The sequence below is a fragment of the Malus domestica genome, chromosome 09 (assembly GCF_042453785.1).
Source record: "Malus domestica chromosome 09, GDT2T_hap1".
In the NCBI taxonomy this organism is placed as follows: Eukaryota; Viridiplantae; Streptophyta; class Magnoliopsida; order Rosales; family Rosaceae; genus Malus; species Malus domestica.
In genome coordinates, this window is record NC_091669.1 from 1,566,837 (window position 1) to 1,587,192 (window position 20,356).

The window sequence follows — 20,356 nt, forward strand, 5'->3', positions numbered from 1 at the left end:
GCTCAAGGAAACTGCAGGTATGTGCGACACAATCTGGGGGCTGGTTGAGACCATTGAAGAGGAATCGATGAAATGCAAGGAGCACGCTGCGAGTATCTTCCTGCTTCTATGCCAGAGCTGCAGGGAGAAGTACAGAGGACTAATACTGAGAGAAGAGCAATGCCCAGACTGCTTCAGCTGAGCGTGGATGGGACGTGGAGGGCTAAATCCACGGCACAGGAGTTGCTGTTTCTCTTGAAAGACTGTTCCAATTATGGTTCGAGAAACAAGCAGTCGGGAATAAGGATATAGAGCAGATTATGCAGGACATTGATACCGGGGGGAGGGGGGGAATTGATGGGATGAGTACAACGGTATTGAGGCTGGTGGAGGAGATGCTTGCAAAGATCAGCAGTGGACGATGATCTCGACCAAACTCTGAGCTTTGCTATCTACGAGGCCTTTTTCTCTCTTTTGAAATTTGAGAATTTTTTGACAAAAATTATCATAAATTTTAACAGAATCGACGGTTGAATTAAAAGTCCAGCAAGCAAATCGAAAACAATCACAAGAGCTTAGAAAACACCACATCAAAGCAGTCTCAGAACAAATCCCACTATCAAGATAAAACCATTCAAGTATACAAATCAGTTGTGTAAGCAATCAACTACGGAAAGGAATGGTGAATACTTTTGTAACTATATACAGCTTAGCCCCGGGAAATCATCCCACCCTCCAAAAACGAACGTATACTGTAGCTACCATATTCTCCTATCATATAGAGTACGTTTCAGCCTGACCTTCTATAAAAGCTATAGGCCACGGCCACTGTTGCCACTGCTCCAACCATGGCAGCAGCTGCAAGAACATCGCTTTGTTCCCAGTTCCCAATCAAGCTTGACAGCTTCCCTAAGGCATCCTTCCTGGCACACGACTCTCTGGTTTCTTTCAGCTTCTTTTTCTCACTTCCACCATTCTGCTCCAAACTTACTTCTTTGCAGCATGTAAATCCATTACTATTAGCACCTTGGCAACAGCCCGAAAAGTTCTCGTTTTTCTGAATCTGATTGCCGTTTTCTTGGGGCTTCTCCTGGATTTTCTTACTTTCTCCTCCATTTGAAAGCTTCATGTCATTCATTTTTTCAGCTTCATCAGAAGATACTCCCATTTGGCCCCTGTAAGGAATGAAATTGAATTTCGTGTTCAGTTATTTAAAGATTCAACTCTAAGTTTCGTCAATAGCTATTGAGTAAGAACATGTATGACCAAGCTTAATACACAATTTGACAACAATTAATCAGAGAACATTACAAATCAGAAACATATACAGGGTAATGCCGTTATATCCAATTCGCTAGATCTATTTCGCTTTCTCCATCTCTGTAAAGTGCCTACTTGACCCCATCCCCTGTTCCCCAAACCACCTCTGGTTTGGTTTATCAACAAAAAAAGGTAGTTTGATTTGGTTCACACTAGTTTGATTTGGTTCCTCGATGTTAATGCAACTCTATATCAATAATCTATCATACAACACTAGAAATAATCAGCAATTGAAAAATATGACAGACGCTTCAGTTCCAGTGAAATTTTCATCAGAAGGGGGTAAGCAAAACCAAAAACGCACAAACCTCCAAAGTCGTTCGATGATCTCTCCCTTCCCAATATGCTGATCAAGCAATTCTGGCACATCATCAGGAGTGACATAGCCATACCTGCAATGAATAATACATAATATTCACATTCCTTCATCAATCCCAAATCCCAATACAATAAATTTTAAATTGTTATGATCCGGATATTACCAATGGCCTGTTATGCTTCCATCTGAACCTGGGCTGTAGATAATCAAGTTTCCAGCATATTTGTGGCCTCCAATGTGAGAGCAAGCAGTAACAAATACCTGATTCGTCAATCCTCGCAGCTCAGCCTCCTCTTTGAACTTATCAATGAGAACAGGTCCACAAACACCGCATCTTTTATCTCGACTACCATGTGCACATACAAATACATGGGAGCCAGTCAACGCCTCTTGCACTCCGGAAGCCCATGGTTTGTCATTCACAAGGACATCATCAACAAAGCTGTCCACATCCGACTCTTTCAAGCCCCTTTGATCGAGAAACAAAAACAACCTCAGAGTCACAAAAAGAAATTTACAGTAAACAATAACCTAACACTCTTCAATTCCTTGTAAGGCAAGGAATTAGTCATAAACTGAGCCATTAAATTCAATTCCTAGAACTAATTTCAGAAGCTAACACATATCTAATTATCTATTTAATGCAGTAAATTTAGCACAATCTCGTAATCAAAAGAGAAGTCAAAACAGAAATAAAACACTAAATGCGGTCGTAACTTCCATTCAATCAATTTCCATGAAAATCACGAGAACTTTTTTAGGTTCAAGAACACGGCCCAGTACGCCAAATGTCATAATACAATTGGTTGAAAACTTGAAAGTTTACAACCAATTGTATTATTACTCTTAGGGTACCAGGCAGTGTTCCGGCACATCAAGAAATCTCTTGAAAATCACTATTACCTCAGCTCAGATTAAACAAGGAAAATTTCAAGGTATCAACACCAAAACTAGTCCAAAACACACTAAATTAGCTCGATTTGAGACTTCATACATCGAAATTGAAAAATCATAAACTCTGTCTGTAGCTAGCAATCATCGAAATGTACAAGTCAAATAATGCAAATCTGAAGAATCAAAACACCACTCACTAGTTAATTATCTAAATCCTATAAATTCCGATTAAAGTTAAAGCAACTACACAATACAAAGACCTCAAGAAATCAACGTGAATTTACCTGCATTTGATCATTTGTGGGAAAATCAACACATCGCCGTCGGAAAACTCAGTTCCTTCGCGTCCTTCAATTACTGTCAGCAACGTCTACCAAAAACCAAGAAACAAGGTGAGTAACGGAGTCAACTCAGCTCAACACTAGAACTCAGTAGCTCCAGGGAATAAGAAACGGTAAGAAAAAGCAATCAGAAACGCCGATGAATTGAGCTACAAAAAGGACCTTAACGGCGATGTCGTTCTTGCGAGCTTTGAGAGCGGAGGCGAAGAACTTAGGGAGCGGATCGGACTCAGAGCCTTCGACGCGCGACGGCCAGGCCTCGGGGGTCTTGTAGCAGAGGAAGACGTGGCGGTCGTAGGCGTTGACGGTACCGGCAAGTTTTTCCTTGAACATCTCCGATCTCTTGAAACCGAACTTCTCGTCTTCGGCGGCCGTGACGGCGGCAGAGAGGCCGTCGGAGGCCATTGCTAGGGCTCGGAGAGGAGGAAGGAGGGGCTTAGCCGGGGTTGAAGTTGAAAACGATGAGAGGGAAAAGATGAGAGGGAAGGAGCGTTGTTGTGTGGTTGTTGGAGTTGATATAATGAGGAGGTTGAGGAGCGAACGGCGGTGTCGGTATGGGTGTAGGTGCGCAATGTGCATACGGCGCACGATGGGGTTTCTGAAGATCGGAATCGAAACGCGTGGGAATGAGCGCGTGGGATTTGATTTGTAGTTCATGCATATACCTTTTGATATTTCCGATCATATTGGAGGGAAGCTAAAAGATCATTCGTGCACGCAAAAATGGAAGGTCCCACAAACGGAGGAGGACCACTCTCTGCACCCGGGAAGTGGGGTACAAGCGCGTAGGTTTAAATCACCCGATAGTGCACCAATCTGATTTTGTGATTCCCTGCTGCCGGTGGATTTTTTGGCGGTAGGTTGGGTGGAGGAACTGAATGAGGGGGAAATTGTAAATTCCATAAACTTGATGATGTGGCGACCCGTAATTCGGCCTTCACATTCTGTCAAGAAAAGAAGCAAGCAGGCCGGTTACTTCGTTGACTATGTCAAGCCGTAAGCCTTAGTCCAACGTGGACAACTTCTGGAAGTCTTGTTTATTTCATTAATTTATTTCTTGAGAATGACTTTTAATATTTGATTTAATTTTTTTTGGTTAATTATTGAATTTAATTTGTCAATTTGTCAATGATACAATTTAGGGTGATGTTATTTAAGCAACTATTTTTACTTCTCGCGCACCCTTTGTTAATTTATGTCTTTTATCTTTTTCAATTCGTTCAATTCGACGGCTAAAAATTGAGAGAGTTGTATGGAAAAAAGTGTTTGAATAGCACACCCTGCAATTTAATATGAAGGAGTGTATATTTCAAATAATGATTCATTTTTAAGATGAAGCTTGTTGTTTTTGAGTTTGAAATGAGCAGTTTTCAATTGAAATAACTATCGTTTTCCAAAAAAAAAAAAAAAAGTGTAGGGTGGGGACGGCATTTAAATATTTATGTTTAGAGTAAGAAAAAGAAAGAGATGTGTAAAATTCATTTCAGTTCATACATTTTCGTGTTTTTTATGTTGGTCTTTCAATTATTTATGTTGAGAGTAAGGAAATAATTTGTACTTGGCAATGTCAAATTACAACCCTAATTGAAAAAATCTTGTTCGCCTGACCTATAAAGGCTTTATGGTGGATACCTAGGCACCCAGAGACGAGAGACGAGAAAGGGCATAGTAAGCGATGAAATGCTTCAGAGAGTTGAAAAATAAGTGCAGATCCAGAGATTCTGAATATTTGACTGCTCCGATGAATATGTCGGGTGAAAGGTGAACGATACATAAACAGGTTATTCGAAGAAGGGATTCATAAACATCAAGTATACATTCCTCAAAATTTTCAATGCAATTGCATTTCCTCAAATCTCAGGAACTACCAGATTGTAAAGCTTGCAATGGAAAGGAACCATTGTGTACATGTAGTAACCACATGAATCAGTTGGAGACTTGTTTTTCATCAGAGGAAAACAAAAGGCTAAGAATCAAAAGAAATCAATCTCTAAATAATTACCCGAAGGCTTCAAATCAACGCCCGGCATCTTCCCGTTCATGGGTTCTTTCGGGGTATCAGGAGTCTCCAATATGTAGTGCTTTGGCACCTGGGGTGGAGTTGTACAGCGAATCAGTGCCCAATTCACGCTTTGGAAAAACGGATGTTGTTTAACTTCTGTTGCTCCCCGCCTATACGCAAGACGATGCTGTGGCTCCTTGACAAGTAAACCTCTGATCAAGTCCCTGGCTGCAAAGCTGACAGAAGGTGACTCTGGAAATCTTAAAGGCTGGCCAACCACATTAAACAAAGTAGCCCGATTTCCGTGCCCCTTGAATGGAGTTCTTCCGAACAAAAGCTCGTAGAGAAAGATCCCAAAGGTCCACCAATCCACAGCGCTGCCATGGCCTTCACCTTTAATGATTTCAGGCGCCAAGTACTCGTGTGTTCCCACAAAGGACATTGATCTAGCACTTGTCGGTTCTGCAACGAGCTCAGGGAGAGGGCTCACTTGATTGTATACATCATTATCATTCTTCACTTTGATCTTTTTATCTTTCTTGGGTTTGCCCTTGAAAAAGCGTGGACCAAAACATGTGGGCGTAATGCAATCCGGCTGCATTACACAAGTCGGCTGGATGCATGCAGGCTGAACACAATATGCTGATTTCTTTGTCTCCAAGCTTAAGTTTGAAGATCTTACCAGGGTGGGGGAAACGGTGCATCTTAAAGAAAGGTCGAAATCTGAAAGCATTATATGTCCATCTTCCCTCACTAAAACATTCTCTGGTTTAAGGTCTCTGTAAATGATCCCGAGCATATGCAAATATTCCAAGGCAAGAAGAACTTCAGACACATAAAACCTGCAAAAACAAACGGGAGATTAACTTTAGGATGTCCCCAGCACTGGCAAATAAACGTGTGCAAAACACTTGATGTCCTTCTAGTTTATAGGTTTACTCCTCCCTTTTCTCTGCAGGCTATTGAAATATGATTCCTATTGTAACCTAAACTGAAATGTGTATGTGTACTAACAAAAAGTAAACTGAAAGGAGAAGTATGAAGGAATATCTAACCTAGCAGCATGCTCCGAAAAATGCTTCCCAATCCCAGGTTGTTTTTGTCTGAGTGCATGCAGATCACCCCCGGGACAAAACTCCATCACCAAACAAGATACCTTCTCCGTCTCAAAGTGTGTATACAATGTTGGCAGGAAAGGATGATCCAGAGATTGCAGTATTTCCCTCTCTGTCTGAGCCCTAAGAAGTTTTTTCCTACTTGCCAGTAATGCTTTATCCATAACCTTCATGGCGAAATAAGTTTTAGTGCCAATTAGTTCAGCCAAATAAACGCTGCCTATATCTCCACATCCCAGTGTCCTCAGCAACTTGAAATGCTCCTTACCCAGTGTTCCATCATGATGAGATCGTGCAGCTTGCACCGCTTCCCAACTAATATTATTTGCCTTGTGGGGCTTGTACATGGCATTGCTCAAACTACTGGAGCTGCTCTCATCGCTAACATCGCTGCCAGTGCTGCCTCTATAGATGCTGGTCGTCCTGCTCTCAATAAGATCACGGGAATTAGTAACTTCACTGCTTTCAACAGACTTCTCCACACTGTTGATACATTCACTGACTTCTGTATTGGTGAAACTCTGCTTGGCTTCACAATATAGAGAGGCAGAATATAAACTGTTCTGAGGGCTTGCACAGTGAGAAATGAGGTGGCTATTTGTCTGCCCGGCTACTCCTTTATAAGGAACCAAACCGTGATTTCTAGATTCCATATATCTACTCGAATCACAATCATTAACCGGATGCTTGACGCTTGATTTTGCTTCCAGCACGGAAACCTTGTTCAGATAAGAAGTTTTGGCTGATTTGTTAAGAACATCATTTGGGCCTCCATGCTCAAGTGTTCCTTTATTCGAATTGTGGTAGTGTTTCCCCATATGAAGAAACTCTTCCTGCTGCATGTTATGATTAGTTGCCTTGTTGGGGTTCTTTTGATTATTTACAGAACCATTTGAGTAGCTGTCTGTCTTCACCGAATAAGTATGCGCAGTCACGCAGGATGGCGACGAAACCCCTTCGCTTCTTGATTGTTTTGGAGATGAGGGCTGAGAAGGACGAGGAGTCCCAGTTGTGGAAGGAGGGTTCTTGCCTACCTCAGGCGGTGCAGAATAGCGAAATTTCGGCAAAGAATTAACCCCATCAACCAGTGACCCCATGGCTTTCACACAGGCACTGTCACTGCAAAATTCAACTGAGCACTATGATAATATGATATGTAACAATCTTACCACTAAAGGCATTAAGTACAGAATCATCAACTTGAATTGTCTTCCAAAATTCAAATTAACAAGGCAGAGCCGTCAATTCGAAACACAGAATCAACAAAAAATCTGCAACAATATACAGTCAAAGAAAATCCCAGATGAACCGAAATTCAAGATACAAGCTTTAATTCACAATCTAATTAATGGCAGCGCGAAAGGGGAAAAATATATCAAAAAAGGATCATTTGACAAAATTTTCAACAAAAATTTATCTTTTTATAAAACCCAGAAACCCAAATTCTCCAGTGATTGAACCCAAGTTCTAATTTTGATTCTTTTCAAAACCAAACACGACTTTCATTTTCTTTTCGTTTCCCACAGTTTCTCGGCAACCAAACAACAGAACAACGCAAAAGAACCTCAAAGCAAAGAACCCAATTAGCCAAAGAGAGCTTAGAAAAATTACCTGATCAGAGAAGAGAGAAAGCAGACGACAGCAAGCAACCTCGCATGGCTGGTGGGCACAATGAGAGAGACCCAAAGAGCGAGAGCTCACAGAGAAAGTGAAACAACTTAGAGGGGGTCTCTGTTTCTGTTTTTCATCTTTTGGATTTCACTGAAGAGCTTCAGATCCGATCGAACAAGAAATCCAGAGGAGGATCAAGCAACAAGACAACAAACAAAGAAAAAAATATGAATAAATTTATGAACTTTTAACTTCTGGGGAGAACAGAAAGTTGGAGTTTCTCTGGTTTTTCTCGTCGCGGTGTGGACTTGAGAGAAAAACGAAGCCAAAATTCGCAAGCAAAGCGTAAAGCTTAAAAAGCCGTCTTTGTCTTTGGATGTTTTTTTTTCCAATGTATTTTGTTCTCTGAGAAGAAAATATGGTGGAAAGAACGTCTCTTCGCTTTGTTCTTGTTGTGAAAAAAAAAAAAACTTTTTAACATTTTAGTTGTATCATGGCTCATGGCGCACGAGAGATATTTCATTCTGTCGAAAACACGGTCTGATGCGATTATAGTGTATCAAACCATGTTATCTTAAAGTATGTCGGAAACATGATTTGATGCGCTAAGTGTCTTAATATAATTTGTTGAAAAAAATTCATATGATATATAATGTATCAAATCGTGTGCCCCTAAAAATGTATTACAATAGTTGTTTTCAATTTGTTCATTGAGGTATTTTGGCAATTACAATAAAAACAACCAGCGCAAGAAATCTTTAGGGACCCGTAGCGTCCGTAATTGAAAAAAAAAAAATGCCTCTCGCTTGAGAAATTTTGAATGTACTCTTAACCAATAGCCCGCTTTAAGAATTCAATCTTTAAATGAATGAATTGGTATTGTGAATGTTAAGAATTATTAGCTGGTGATCAGACTAGTGATGCATTTTTTTTTTCTCAATGTTTGAATTCCCAGTACAATATATTTTGTAGCACTCAATCGAACCTACATGGCAAGGATGTAGATTTTTCAAATGTATATTTTTAAGATATGAGGAATTTAAATGAAGAAACCAAACCCAAATCTTGTAGCACACCCTTATTCTACAACTGCATACTCAAATGCAATGTCACAGCCCGTCTCGGGATTTTATTCATCGAGGACGTGAAAAGACGGAATTACCCTTGACGGGTATTAAGGTATGTGTGTGTATGATATATTATTTGGACTAAATATACATTCCTAAACTTTTGGAGAAAATAATTTAAGTTGGATTAAATTGGATTGTATTTTGTGTGGTTAGGGATTAAAATTAGTATGTATGGTTTTGGTTGGACCACACACCCAGTCAACCCTTCTCTCTCTCTTCCCCGTGCTTCTCTCTCTCTTCCTCTCCGTTCAGTCTCTCTCCCTCACTCTCGAACGTACAGACAAGCTAGGAACCTCCCATTTCTTCACGGATCGAAGGTTCTAAGGTAAGATTTGAACTCCTAGTAAGCTTGTGAGTTAGTATATGTGATTTTTTGGAACTTAAAACCCTCAGAATCATCGTGAAACCATAACCCCGAAAATGTGCATTGTTCATGCACACGTAAAATCTTGCATTTCAGGGAATTTCAAGCTCACAGTGAGCTTAAGGAGATCCTCACGAGCTTCGGGGTACTTCGTTGGTAGAATTTAGACGTCGGAGGATCGAGATCGGAGTTTTTCAAAATTGGCCGGATTATCGTGCTTCCTCAAGTAAAATCTAGTGGATTTTGGACCTTGAAACTAGTCTATTGTGATTCTACATGTTGAGGGCTTCAAATTGATATATTATACAAAGAAAATGGTTGAGAAACGAAGGAGAACAAGGCAATTGAAAATTGCCCAGTTTTCCGGCCACCAGAAAAACCAGTCCGGCGAGCTCGCGAGGAAGAAGACGCGCGTGGGCGCGCGTGTACCGTGCCTATCCTTGGCGCGTGGGGGCGCGTGCCACATCAGAAAATTTTTCTAAAAATATTACGACGTCCGTCGAGTAGGTCACTGTGGTATATTCATATACCCAATTTGAGCACCGTATGAGAAGTTATTGAGTAATTGAACCTAAGTTGATTACGATTCGTGGTTAAGAAAAAAAAATGTGAATTTACGATCCAACCGTCGAACCGTCACCAAATTTTGATACGTTGTAATACGTAATATTTGAGGATTATAGGAACTTACGGATTGGGAATCCGAGTTACGGATCTTCCGGAATTGGAGTTGTAAGTTCATAAAATAGAATGTTAACCGTCACTTGGTTTTGGAAATTGACGGAGATCCGACCGTTGGATGGTAAGGAAATTTTAGGATGTTGTCCTAGAGTTATATTGTGGATCTCTGGAAGTTATGGATTTTAAATCTGAGTGGCAGATCTTCCGGATCGAACTACGTAGTGACGTATTTTATATAAGTTATATATTATATCGATATGAATTCTGAGGTTGGATTTGATTATTGTTTTAGGCGCCGATCGTCATGACGCCTTGGCGTATTGTGCTAGGGAGTTGTAGGGCAAACTCCAGGTGAGTGGGCAGTATTTTCTATTTATACCTATATGCTATTGAATTTCCCAGAAATTGAGTTTTAATGAAAATATGTTTTTAAATGCCATGCATGCAATTGTTGAGATATTTAGTTTGATAATTGATGCATATATATGTGAATTGACGCTGTGGACGTACATGTGAGTTTTTACATTATTCATACGATTTATTTATGAAAATTGCATTGAAAGCTCATAACCTGCACCCTAGGTGTTAGTGCTTATATTATTATTCACCACACTGCACGCTCGTCTTGGATCCAAGTAGGTGGATGTCGTACAGACCATGTGAGGGTTCTGACATGCTAGTCGTATAGATCACCAGATGTGATTCCGACTAGTGGGTGACCTTAGTTATGCGCACTGATGATTGATGAGAGAAGCACTAGAGCGTATTTATACACCTTTCATCGTACAGACTACTATACGTAGTTCCGAGTGATGTACAGTGTAGTGTAGTACATGTCACAGTTGGTGACTCCGGCAAGGCCGTATAGGTCACTGTGGTGACTCCGGCTGAGTGGGATGTTGAGCTTTAGAATCAGCCGTACAGGACCATTGTAGGGTCTCCGGTTGATTTATTATTTCACATGTTATATTGATGCATCCATATTCTGTTTTGACTTTATGGCATGGCATGATTTCTGGATTTTGATACAGATTGATGATTTGAGATATTAGGATTTTTTTTATACTATTATGTTATTTTCTGGGAAAAGTATACAGGTTTTACAGAGAGGGGTTAGAATTATTTTTGGCGAAATGTTTTTGAAAAGCTTTGGTTTTAATGACCCACTCAATTTTGTTTTTCGCCCCTCCAGGTTCAAGTTAGCAGAGCTTTGGTGGCCACGAGGAACCCAACGGCGTTCTGACAGAATTCACAAAAGTAGGATTCACCCCCGGGTGTTATATCTTAGTAATTGTATTTTAAAAGCTTCCGAACTGTGTAAATGGTTACGTCACTCTCACGTGACGGCCAGCATGCCCTCATTCGGGACGGGGTGTGTCATGCAATGTCATACGTAATTGTACAAATATCAAACTCACTTTTTTTTATTAATTTTCAATAGTTATCATACTTCGTCTTCAAAGTGTAACTTATTTTTCGAGCTCCCAATAACAACTCCATTTACATTTTATATGAGCAATGTAATTATCGATATCACATGACTCCTACATTATTTTCAAGACAATTATGTCCAATGACGAATGTACATTGAGACCAAAGTGATTTTAGGATCACCAAAAGTTCATAAAATACACATGTGAATGTCTTTCGAGAAATGATTGGTACCGATCCTTCCTGTGCCCATTTGATGTAATGCATGCTAGCATATCTTGAGATGATGCGTCGATATCACTCATCAGACTGTTTCAGTGTATGTCATTATCTATTGACATGTTTCTATCTAAAAAATTAACATTAAAACCCTCAATGATCCTAATCTTGAATTCGCAGCTGATTATGTTATCTGTTTTATCCCATAAGTAAGAGCAGAGGTCCTCAACATTGTCAAATTTTCAAGCATTCTTTCCCCTCAAATATTATTTTATTTTCTCCCTAAATTCCAATAATACAATGCTAATAATAATTTTTTAATGGAATCTAATCCAAAGAGTGGAAAATATCCAACATCTAGAATGTAACTAGACAATGTTTTGATTGACCACAACACCAAAATTCAGGGAGCAGATATAGGACTTAATTTTCATTTTTTTAAACATTATTTAGGTCCAAGATAATTAAATTAAATTATAATTAGTCGTAATCACATGGGGATTAAGCAACCGCACAAATCTCGATAACTCCTTTCGCGGGAACCAGCAGGGGGGCCTCACATGCGCGCACGTGAACACCAGCGACAAAGCACGTGGACGGCTGTCATGTCCGTCGCATGAATCTACGGTAGGCCCGCGGTGAAACTAAAAGATATGTTTAATCTGGAAGGACAGGGCGCCCGTATCAAATGTTACGGAGCTTTGGGTACGTGGGGCTACTATCACAGAAATTTTTCAACGTGTCGAAAACAGTCTGTTATATAAGGTGTCATTGTACAAGCAGTTAATTTTTTATTTTTATTTTTTCAAATATTCAACTATTTATGTTATTGGTGTACATTACCCGTTTTTCGACAGACTGAAAAATATCTCTACAATCACGATGGTGGTATTTTGTATTGTAGATTGTAAGTGCAAAAAGAGTCTGATATCAACTTATATAAAATGAATATCTCAATTGTAAAAATCAATTCTACCACGCAATGTTACGTGAAAAAACAAACTTACATTTAACATTGTGTATTAGTTTATCGGAACGCCCTAATTGCGATAAACACAAGTTTTATATGTCATTATTGTGAGTTAAAGCTCAACCCTCTATGTTAGCATAGATAATAAGGAAAATTAATGAAAATTGCTTGAAAATTTTGAGTTTTAATGATAAAGACAAAATAAAGGGTAAAATGAATAGTACCATGATTGACTTTTTAGTGTAAAAATGTGGTTTTTTGTTAAAGTGAATAGTACCGGAAGTTTTTCGTTAAAGTTCTCTAGATAATATCGATGTTAATAAATAAAAAAAGTCATTCTCGTGATGGTGACCATATACACATAACATGCTTTCCTAACAATGTGGGTCCCAGAAAAGACCCATTTCCTTAAATTTTAATTCCCATCAAACATCGGACGGTTCTATATTGCTTATGGACATTGATGGATGCTTTGCACCGTAAACTCTATGCGGTGCAAAACACTTGGTTCTTGACACGTGTAATTATTAGAAGGGAATTTAGACTGTATCTTAACTAGTGGGGACCACCATTACCAATCACATAACATGGACATAGAGGCAAATTCTCTACTCTCCCGCTTCCTGTGCCCTCCTGTTTATGTGGTCACGGTTAAATCATGTCAATATTTTATATTATTATTTCTTTTTATCTTATTATCTTAATAAAAAATAATATAAAATGTTGACATGACTTAACTGTGACCACATAAAACAGAAGGGCACTGAAAATGGGAGGGCAGAGAATCTGCCTCCCATGGACATACCTTTGGCAAATCATTTTCCATTTTCTCCATTTAACTAGGGTTGACAGTGAGCAATCTTTCAATATACCTGAAATAAAGTGACATAATAGTAACACGGAGGATGTCAAGACTAGTTCCAGACTCAAAACCTTAAGGCCCTGTTTGGTGTGCTGAATGGAATAAGTTGTGATCAATTAAAATAAACTTGAGTTCAACATGTTATTTATTGTGTCAAATGTGAGATAGACAAGATTGAACTGGATTATAAGTCCAGAATAGAGTAGGTTATCTAACTTATCCTTATAAATAGGTTACAAGTCTTGTCTTATAAGCCCCTACGAATCTAATCATATCTCTGTTGTCTAATCTCATCCATCACACCAAACGGGCCTCTTTGTGGCATCACAACATATTGACTCATGTAAAATTCATTGACCACACATGCTCCATATACGAACAAGTAACTTTTTTCGGCTAGGCACTTACACTATCATTATTCAGCCAAGCACTTACAGTGTCATGTGGTTTTATGGATCTATTCATATTATAACATATGTAACTATAAAAAATTTCAACATGACCGTTGCTTATACTGTAATTTTGTAGTACACGTGAATTAATAACATCATCATGTAGATGTCTCACCAAAAAAAAAAAAAATCTCCATACAATTACAAACGAGAAGCATTAAACTAGACATTCATTTCCTTTTCTGAGCATGGGCAAACTAGCAAGGAATGTGACAAGGAAACTAACATTAAACAAGATGTCAAGATTGTTCTAACAAGTTTCCTAGGTACAAATTTAAGACGTATCTTGCCGTTGACAAAACGTCAAGCCTCTTCTCGCTTGGTTCATACTTCCCCTTCCGGAGCCGGTACCGACGAGTTAGGCCTAAAAAATACACACAAGGAAAATCAAAAGAGAAGAAAATAGCATCTTGGGTAGCAAATTCGACGTATCACACATATCCGTAGGGCCTGCCGCTCCCCCATGAATGAGCAAACAGAGTAATATAGACAGCAAGACAGACGTAATCACACTAATCATAGTTATTCGTACAAACGAAACCAACACAACAGAGTAATACTGACAGCATACCAGAGAGAAACGATCAGTTTGGATGCAAGTATAGTTTTAGGGAAGGTTCCGGTGCAGTTTCCTGAACTCGTGCGAAGGGGTGCCCTCTCCCTGCACAAATGTGATGGAGACTGAAACAGTGTGAGAAGTTCAAATCTCATAGATGGTGATCATTTGCATATCCAAATAAAAAGGATCAACTGTGATCCCGTACAGGAATCATCTTCCATGGCTGGACATCTGAGAATAACATAAAACGGCGTTTAGACACTTGAGAAACGAAAATGGCACAACTCAAAGACTTTGATCACCTTGTGATCTCATTCACCATCGCTCGGTCATTGTGTTCTTTAGGTGTGTGCAGTAAACACTGAAACTTGTTTCTTCTAAACCATCGAAAAAACTTATCCTCTTAACTTCAAGCTTAATTAAGTTAGCCGCGAATGTGAATTACATTGCTTATCTTCATTTCGACATTGTTTTGTCCAAGTAATCTGTTAGTTTCTTACGGTTTCTGAAAGATCCAAGTCGACTGAGTACACGGTCTATGCTATGTTTTTACCCAAGCGAAACACTACTTTAGAAATGTTTTCACACCAGAAGAAGCTGTCTGATGCCTACATGACAAGCTATCGATACACATTTAAGCAAGGACGTCTCACATCCTCAGTATGGTTTTGCATTTCTCGACGGCGCAGTGATGCTTACTAGACAAAAGAGAAAAGAAAAGGAAAAGTGGGACGCATTGGGGTTCAACCTCCTCCAAAAACTATACGGGGTTTCCTCTTTGTGACACTTCCCAAAGTCATCGCCAACACCAATCTATCAGAACAAGTGCATATAGCCCCCTAGAGCAAAATGGATTTTAGTGACCAACTCTTTCGAGTTTCAATGCATCGATCACGCAGCTTCTACCAAATTCACACTCGAAAAACTTCCTTATACAGTCAACTTGTACATCTGTGACATCCTAATCGACATCATTCGTGCTTAATCATTGCAGTAATCGAGCTTAAAGAGCTCATAATACAATTATATAAGAAGCAAGAGCAAATGCAGCAGCAGCAGCACATGCATAATCCCCACCCAACAGACATTCACGGATTCAGAATTGATCCCCAAAATTATTACTGGGATTTGAAGCTCTTTTGCCACAAGCCCCCAATCTGTCTAGCAAAGGGAAACATTTGTGCCTCTCATTTTAGTAACTTCTTTTTATAGGGAGCTGATCCGTTACTCTACTTTTTTACACAAATTTTGACTTACATTTTTTTTGTGGCACATTCCGTAACGTATTTTAACGATCTGAACCATCACTCATATATCATCCTTGCAAAAAATTAGACTAACCTGAAACAATTAAGACATTCATTTGTACCAAAAGAAACCTAAACTCTTATTTCAAGGGTCATATGGCTTCATATTTGGCTTCATTTGGAAGATAGTGAAATGCCTTCTGAACAAAAACTAGCAAATCATGGAAAATTTTGTAAGAACATCTCCAATGGGTTGGATCCTAAAAATCCCGCGTACTCAGAAAGTAATAACAAAAATGGTTAACCCAATAGCGGATTCCACAACAAAAAAAAAAAAAAGGCGAAAAAAGAACTAATGGCAGTCTCTATGCCATCGTACGAAATAAAATTCAGTGCGAGAATGCAAACATCTGCACAAATGTGCAGCCTGTTAATGTCAATTGCCAGGTCCCTTTAATCTCATAGTCCTGGTACAAATAAAGGGCTTCAATGAAATAAAAAGAATTCAACAGAAGATTATACGGAACGTCGTTGACACAAGGTTACCGGCCTCCATTGCCGCCGGGGCAAAATATAGAAAGAGAGAGAAATGAGACCAAGTGAGAAACCGGAAACATACGCCTGTAGACTTGAAGCCAATAGCTACAGAGGTAGGTTCATTTAGCTGCAGACTTCTTTTTTCATCCTAAAATACAACAAACCTACCTCCCATATGGATGATAACGGCCACTACCTGCACCGCCATATCCCCCTCCTCTACTACCGTAAAAGGAAGCTCCACTACCACCTCCGTAGCCACCTCCGTATCCACCTCCAAAACCTGCATCATAGCCACTCCCATAGCCACCACCACCACCAGCTGCCCCGCCAGCACCTCCATATCCCCCATAACTCTCACCAGCTCCACCATAACCACCTCCCATATCATAACCCCTGCTATAGGCTCCTCCATAACGGCTTGAATATCCTATGGAAGATTCTCCCCTATAAGCCCCTATACCGCCGCCACCACCGCCACCATATACTCCATATCCGCCAAATTCACTGCCACCATATCCTCCATAAGCACTGCCTCTACCACCATAGGCATCAGCTGACCTATAGCCACCAGCACCACCATAACTGCCACCTCCAAATCCACCATAGCTTTCTCCATACCCACCACCATATGCAGGTCTAGAATCATTATAACGTTTTGATGGTGGTGCAGGTTGGTTTGGCTTCTTTGGTTCTGCCTTTTTTATCTCCACCTACAAGAATTAACAGATGAATCTAAATTATCAAGCTTCTTGAATGATCATAGATGCATTTAGTACATTACATGGCCAAACCGTCTGAGTACATGTAAACTATTTTCTTGTACATAAGTGAATTCTATCACAGTTTTGTTTGGTCAAGCGTATTGTATCATGTTCTCCTTATTCGTCACTTCAAAAGTGAATAAGTGAATCTACAGGTACTACTAAACCAAGCAACAATTTAGTGTAACAATTTAGTGCAACCCATTACAAAACCATTCTTCGACATTGATCAGCGAAAGCAGAAAATTCAAAAGAGGGAGCAAACACTCAATTGATAACATGAGACGACACATCTAATAAACACAAAATCTTGAAAAACAGGATACTGAGTTGGCCATTCATGTATGTCACTAGTACTAGAATATGATTATTAATGAGGATTGCAGAACATCAATGCAAAATTCGGCACACCATAATCCTAAACTACAACCAATGTAACAGATAATGCATATGATAACTATTTAGGAATTCGCTCCATGTGGCATAATCATAAAGCATATAAGGGCATGGACAAATGTTTTTTCAGTAGACAACTCACCTGAGCTCCAGCAAACTCAAGCTTGTTCCCTTTGTCCAAGAGTTCATCCACTGCTTGCTCTGTGTCGAAGGTAACAAATCCAAATCCACGTGAGCGCCCGGTGGAGTGGTCCCGCATAATCTGGTGTTCCTTGACCTCTCCGTACTGTGAAAAGAAGTCGCTAAACTCCTCTGCCGATTTACAAAGAACGTGTAAGTACCTCATTAACCATACTCAAAGAAGAACTAGAAACTGAAAAAGAAAAAAGAACCAACAAGAAAGAGCACCTTCATTTACGGTTGTTGGAATTCCACCCACAAAAATCTTCTTAGTCTTGAAATCCTTAGAAACCATTGCTCCCCGGGGTATTGTTCGCTTGATTTCGACCTACAAATTATTAAAAAATATTCATAAGCAAGCTCCTTTTTTACAAACAAAAGAAGTATACAGCTCAAAAATACCTACTTGTCTGTCATTGATAACATGAACATCCTCAATGACTTTATCAACCACAGAGGGGTCTGCATACGTCACAAACCCGAAACCACGGGGTTGCCCCATCTTCCGGTCCTTCATTATCACCGAATCTATAATCTCACCGTACGCACCAAAATGCTTAATAAATTCCGCTGCATTACCAGAACAGGTTCCCAATCAGAAACCCTAAAAACTACAAAATCACAGTAATTAATCAACTAAGCAGAAACGAGAATTCAAATTCCTACCTGTAGTAGTCCTTCTTGCCAAACCCCCTATAAAGATTTTCCTACGGAATTAGAGAAAGATAGCTATGCTGAGATTTCGATTTTTTCTGGATTTTCTCTAAATTTTCTCGGGAACCAAACGGCGGGCGTGAAAGTAAAAGAGAAGAGAGATTACCCGGAACTGGCGCCGTCGCCAGTGTGAGGCTGGGACCTGCTGTAGTCGTCATCCTCCGCCGCCTCGTGTCGGTGGTCTGGCCCGTTTATGTCGTGAGCTTCGCCGTCGAGGTTGGGGTCGTTGGTATGCGAATCCATGAGGGTTTCGAATTCTGAGAGGAGGAAGTACAGAGAGCGAAGAGGAAGACCTAGAATCGGACTTGATTGTTTGCTCTCCCATTTCGTTGCCTTATTTTTATATAAAAATAATAAAATAAAATAAATAGTAATATTTAACTGTGATCACATAAACAACATAAGAGCACGAGAAGAACACTGAGAAGACAGACAATCTAAATCCCATCGACACAAAAAAAATAGGCGACGACCCATAAAGTAAGAGGAAAGGAAATGTTAGCTGCTGAGGATCTTAAACCCTCTCAAGTCTCATGAATTAAATATATATGTATTTTTATTTTCCTATGTAAGAAATAAATAAATCCCCGATCAATTGCGTACAATATTTCTAAAGAAGCTAATATCAAAAGTACTAGTTAATTTGGACATAAGTATGACACTCTAACGTAAATTACTGTGCAAGTATTATAAAATAGGGTTTTTATCACAAATAATTTTTGAAATAGATTTCACTCCTCACTTTAGTCTTTTAAATTGAAAATTGATCAATGTCGTCTCTGAAATTTAGTATCACAAATCAATGTCGTCCCATTCCGTTTATTTTTCTGTTACTTTGATGACGTGTAAGACCTATGTGGTGCCACATGGACTAAACTTTTTTAAAAAGAGAGAAGATTTAAAATCATTAACAGAACTCCAAAAAAAAAAAAACCACCCACCCAACTCCTTCAAAAGTTCATAACACCGACATAAAAGAAAGCTTCTTCAAATCAAGAAGAGACTCACATTTTTTGGGTTTTAGAAACATAGATGAAAAAACTAACCCAGCTACCTGCTTAGCTACCTCCCTCATCTCCAACTGTCACCTCCATACCCTCTTTCAAATTTAATTTCATGTTCATCTCCCTCTCTTTCCTATGAATCCCTAATACGTGTTTTGATTTCATTTTTAGGATTTCGTTTTTCGCAAATCGATTTTGATCTTTACTTGATGGCATTTTTAATCCAATGCCGATATTCACTAGGCTAGTATATTAATTTTTTTTCGTATGATGAAAATGTGAAGGACCATCACATAATGGGTCAGCTATCATATTTTGATGCCAAACTCGCTATCTAATATCAAATGTTTGTTAATTTTTAGTTTTCTAGTTTTTCAAATATTTTTAAAGGGCAAAGTTGATATTTCCATGTGAGGCCCAATTTCAACTTTACGTTGATCCCAAGCTCCAACAGAAAAGCCCAATTTTCCAGGAAACCTGCGAAGGAGGCGGGAAAAAAAAACGGCCCAAACTCGAAACGCATCGTTTCGTGTCATTCGACGATCCATTTTCTCGTCTTCCCTATATATTCTTCCAATAAAACCCTAGCTCCCAAGCTCCTCCATTTCACTAGCAGCCGCTCCCCAAAAACCCTAGGCGGACAACGATGACGACGAGGTTCAAGAAGAACCGCAAGAAGCGGGGCCACGTCAGCGCCGGTCACGGGCGTATCGGCAAGCACCGCAAGCATCCCGGCGGTCGCGGTAACGCCGGAGGCATGCACCACCACCGGATCCTCTTCGACAAGTACCATCCAGGGTATTTCGGCAAGGTCGGTATGAGGTACTTCCACAGGCTGCGCAACAAGTTCCATTGCCCGATCGTCAACCTCGACAAGCTGTGGTCGCTTGTACCCCAGGACGTGAAGGACAAGGCCGCCGCCGCCAAGGGAGGAAGCGAGGCGCCGTTGCTCGACGTCACTCAGTTCGGCTACTTCAAGGTGTTGGGGAAGGGCGTGTTGCCGTCTCAGCCGTTGGTGGTGAAGGCCAAGCTGATCTCAAAGACCGCCGAGAAGAAAATCAAGGAGGCCGGTGGCGCCGTCGTGCTCACCGCTTAGGTTTTTTCAACCGATTTGTCATTTCTTGTCGTATTTTCGGAGTTTTTTCGCTATCTTATATAATGTGCTACTTTACTATTGAGATATGGTATTAGATTTTATTGCTTACTGTTCGATTGCCTTTGTTGTTTTGTGCAAACAGAGAATGAAATGGGTTTTGTTGACTCAA

General features: G+C 39.8%; 4 protein-coding genes across 6 annotated transcripts; 1 reads left to right on the forward strand and 3 right to left on the reverse strand.

Moving 5' to 3' along the window:
• Positions 1-574: 574 nt before the first annotated feature.
• Positions 575-3,666, reverse strand: LOC103411322 (altered inheritance of mitochondria protein 32-like). The gene is made up of 5 exons (XM_029107703.2): positions 3,016-3,666; positions 2,797-2,882; positions 1,782-2,087; positions 1,608-1,691; positions 575-1,154 (listed from the first exon to the last, which is right to left on the reverse strand). Exons 1-5 carry the CDS (start codon positions 3,508-3,510, stop codon positions 770-772), a joined length of 1,356 nt encoding a protein of 451 aa, XP_028963536.1. The 5' UTR covers positions 3,511-3,666; the 3' UTR covers positions 575-769.
• A 968-nt stretch (positions 3,667-4,634) lies between these two features.
• On the reverse strand, positions 4,635-8,035 carry LOC103411323 (protein kinase PVPK-1-like). 2 transcript variants are annotated; one of them, XM_029107714.2, is made up of 3 exons: positions 7,582-8,035; positions 5,911-7,089; positions 4,635-5,697 (listed from the first exon to the last, which is right to left on the reverse strand). In XM_029107714.2, exons 2-3 carry the CDS (start codon positions 7,065-7,067, stop codon positions 4,827-4,829), a joined length of 2,028 nt encoding a protein of 675 aa, XP_028963547.1. In that variant the 5' UTR covers positions 7,068-7,089; positions 7,582-8,035; the 3' UTR covers positions 4,635-4,826. The 2 variants fall into 2 exon arrangements, with proteins under 2 accessions (XP_028963547.1, XP_028963548.1); XM_029107715.2 differs by having other exon boundaries at positions 5,911-7,102; positions 7,582-7,949.
• A 7,804-nt stretch (positions 8,036-15,839) lies between these two features.
• Positions 15,840-18,609, reverse strand: LOC103442227 (uncharacterized). Of its 2 annotated transcripts, XM_070805304.1 has the most exons (6): positions 18,194-18,609; positions 18,040-18,080; positions 17,780-17,943; positions 17,602-17,701; positions 17,336-17,505; positions 15,840-16,746 (listed from the first exon to the last, which is right to left on the reverse strand). In XM_070805304.1, exons 1-6 carry the CDS (start codon positions 18,328-18,330, stop codon positions 16,198-16,200), a joined length of 1,161 nt encoding a protein of 386 aa, XP_070661405.1. In that variant the 5' UTR covers positions 18,331-18,609; the 3' UTR covers positions 15,840-16,197. The 2 variants fall into 2 exon arrangements, with proteins under 2 accessions (XP_070661405.1, XP_017189757.3); XM_017334268.3 differs by lacking the exon at positions 18,040-18,080 and having other exon boundaries at positions 18,194-18,402.
• Positions 18,610-19,659: 1,050 nt separating this feature from the next.
• LOC103411147 (large ribosomal subunit protein uL15x-like) lies at positions 19,660-20,356 on the forward strand. Its single transcript, XM_008349792.3, has one exon. The coding sequence runs from the start codon at positions 19,738-19,740 to the stop codon at positions 20,185-20,187; it is 450 nt and encodes a 149-aa protein (XP_008348014.1). The 5' UTR covers positions 19,660-19,737; the 3' UTR covers positions 20,188-20,356.

What these genes read in the sequence shown, in the direction of transcription:
- LOC103411322 (XM_029107703.2), bottom strand. Translation starts at nt 3,510, where the DNA reads ATGAACTACAAATCAAATCCCACGCGCTCATTCCCACGCGTTTCGATT. An exon ending in AGAACGACATCGCCGTTAAG is followed by an intron (nt 2,883 to 3,015) that starts GTCCTTTTTGTA and finishes GGTTTTTGGTAG; the next exon opens with ACGTTGCTGACAGTAATTGA. An exon ending in CCACAAATGATCAAATGCAG is followed by an intron (nt 2,088 to 2,796) that starts GTAAATTCACGT and finishes TCTCGATCAAAG; the next exon opens with GGGCTTGAAAGAGTCGGATG.
- LOC103411323 (XM_029107714.2), bottom strand. Translation starts at nt 7,067, where the DNA reads ATGGGGTCACTGGTTGATGGGGTTAATTCTTTGCCGAAATTTCGCTAT. An exon ending in TTTTCGGAGCATGCTGCTAG is followed by an intron (nt 5,698 to 5,910) that starts GTTAGATATTCC and finishes TTGTTTTTGCAG; the next exon opens with GTTTTATGTGTCTGAAGTTC.
- LOC103442227 (XM_070805304.1), bottom strand. Translation starts at nt 18,330, where the DNA reads ATGGATTCGCATACCAACGACCCCAACCTCGACGGCGAAGCTCACGAC. An exon ending in GGCGACGGCGCCAGTTCCGG is followed by an intron (nt 18,081 to 18,193) that starts GTAATCTCTCTT and finishes CTAATTCCGTAG; the next exon opens with GAAAATCTTTATAGGGGGTT. An exon ending in TTGAGTTTGCTGGAGCTCAG is followed by an intron (nt 16,747 to 17,335) that starts GTGAGTTGTCTA and finishes TAATTCTTGTAG; the next exon opens with GTGGAGATAAAAAAGGCAGA.
- LOC103411147 (XM_008349792.3), top strand. Translation starts at nt 19,738, where the DNA reads ATGACGACGAGGTTCAAGAAGAACCGCAAGAAGCGGGGCCACGTCAGC.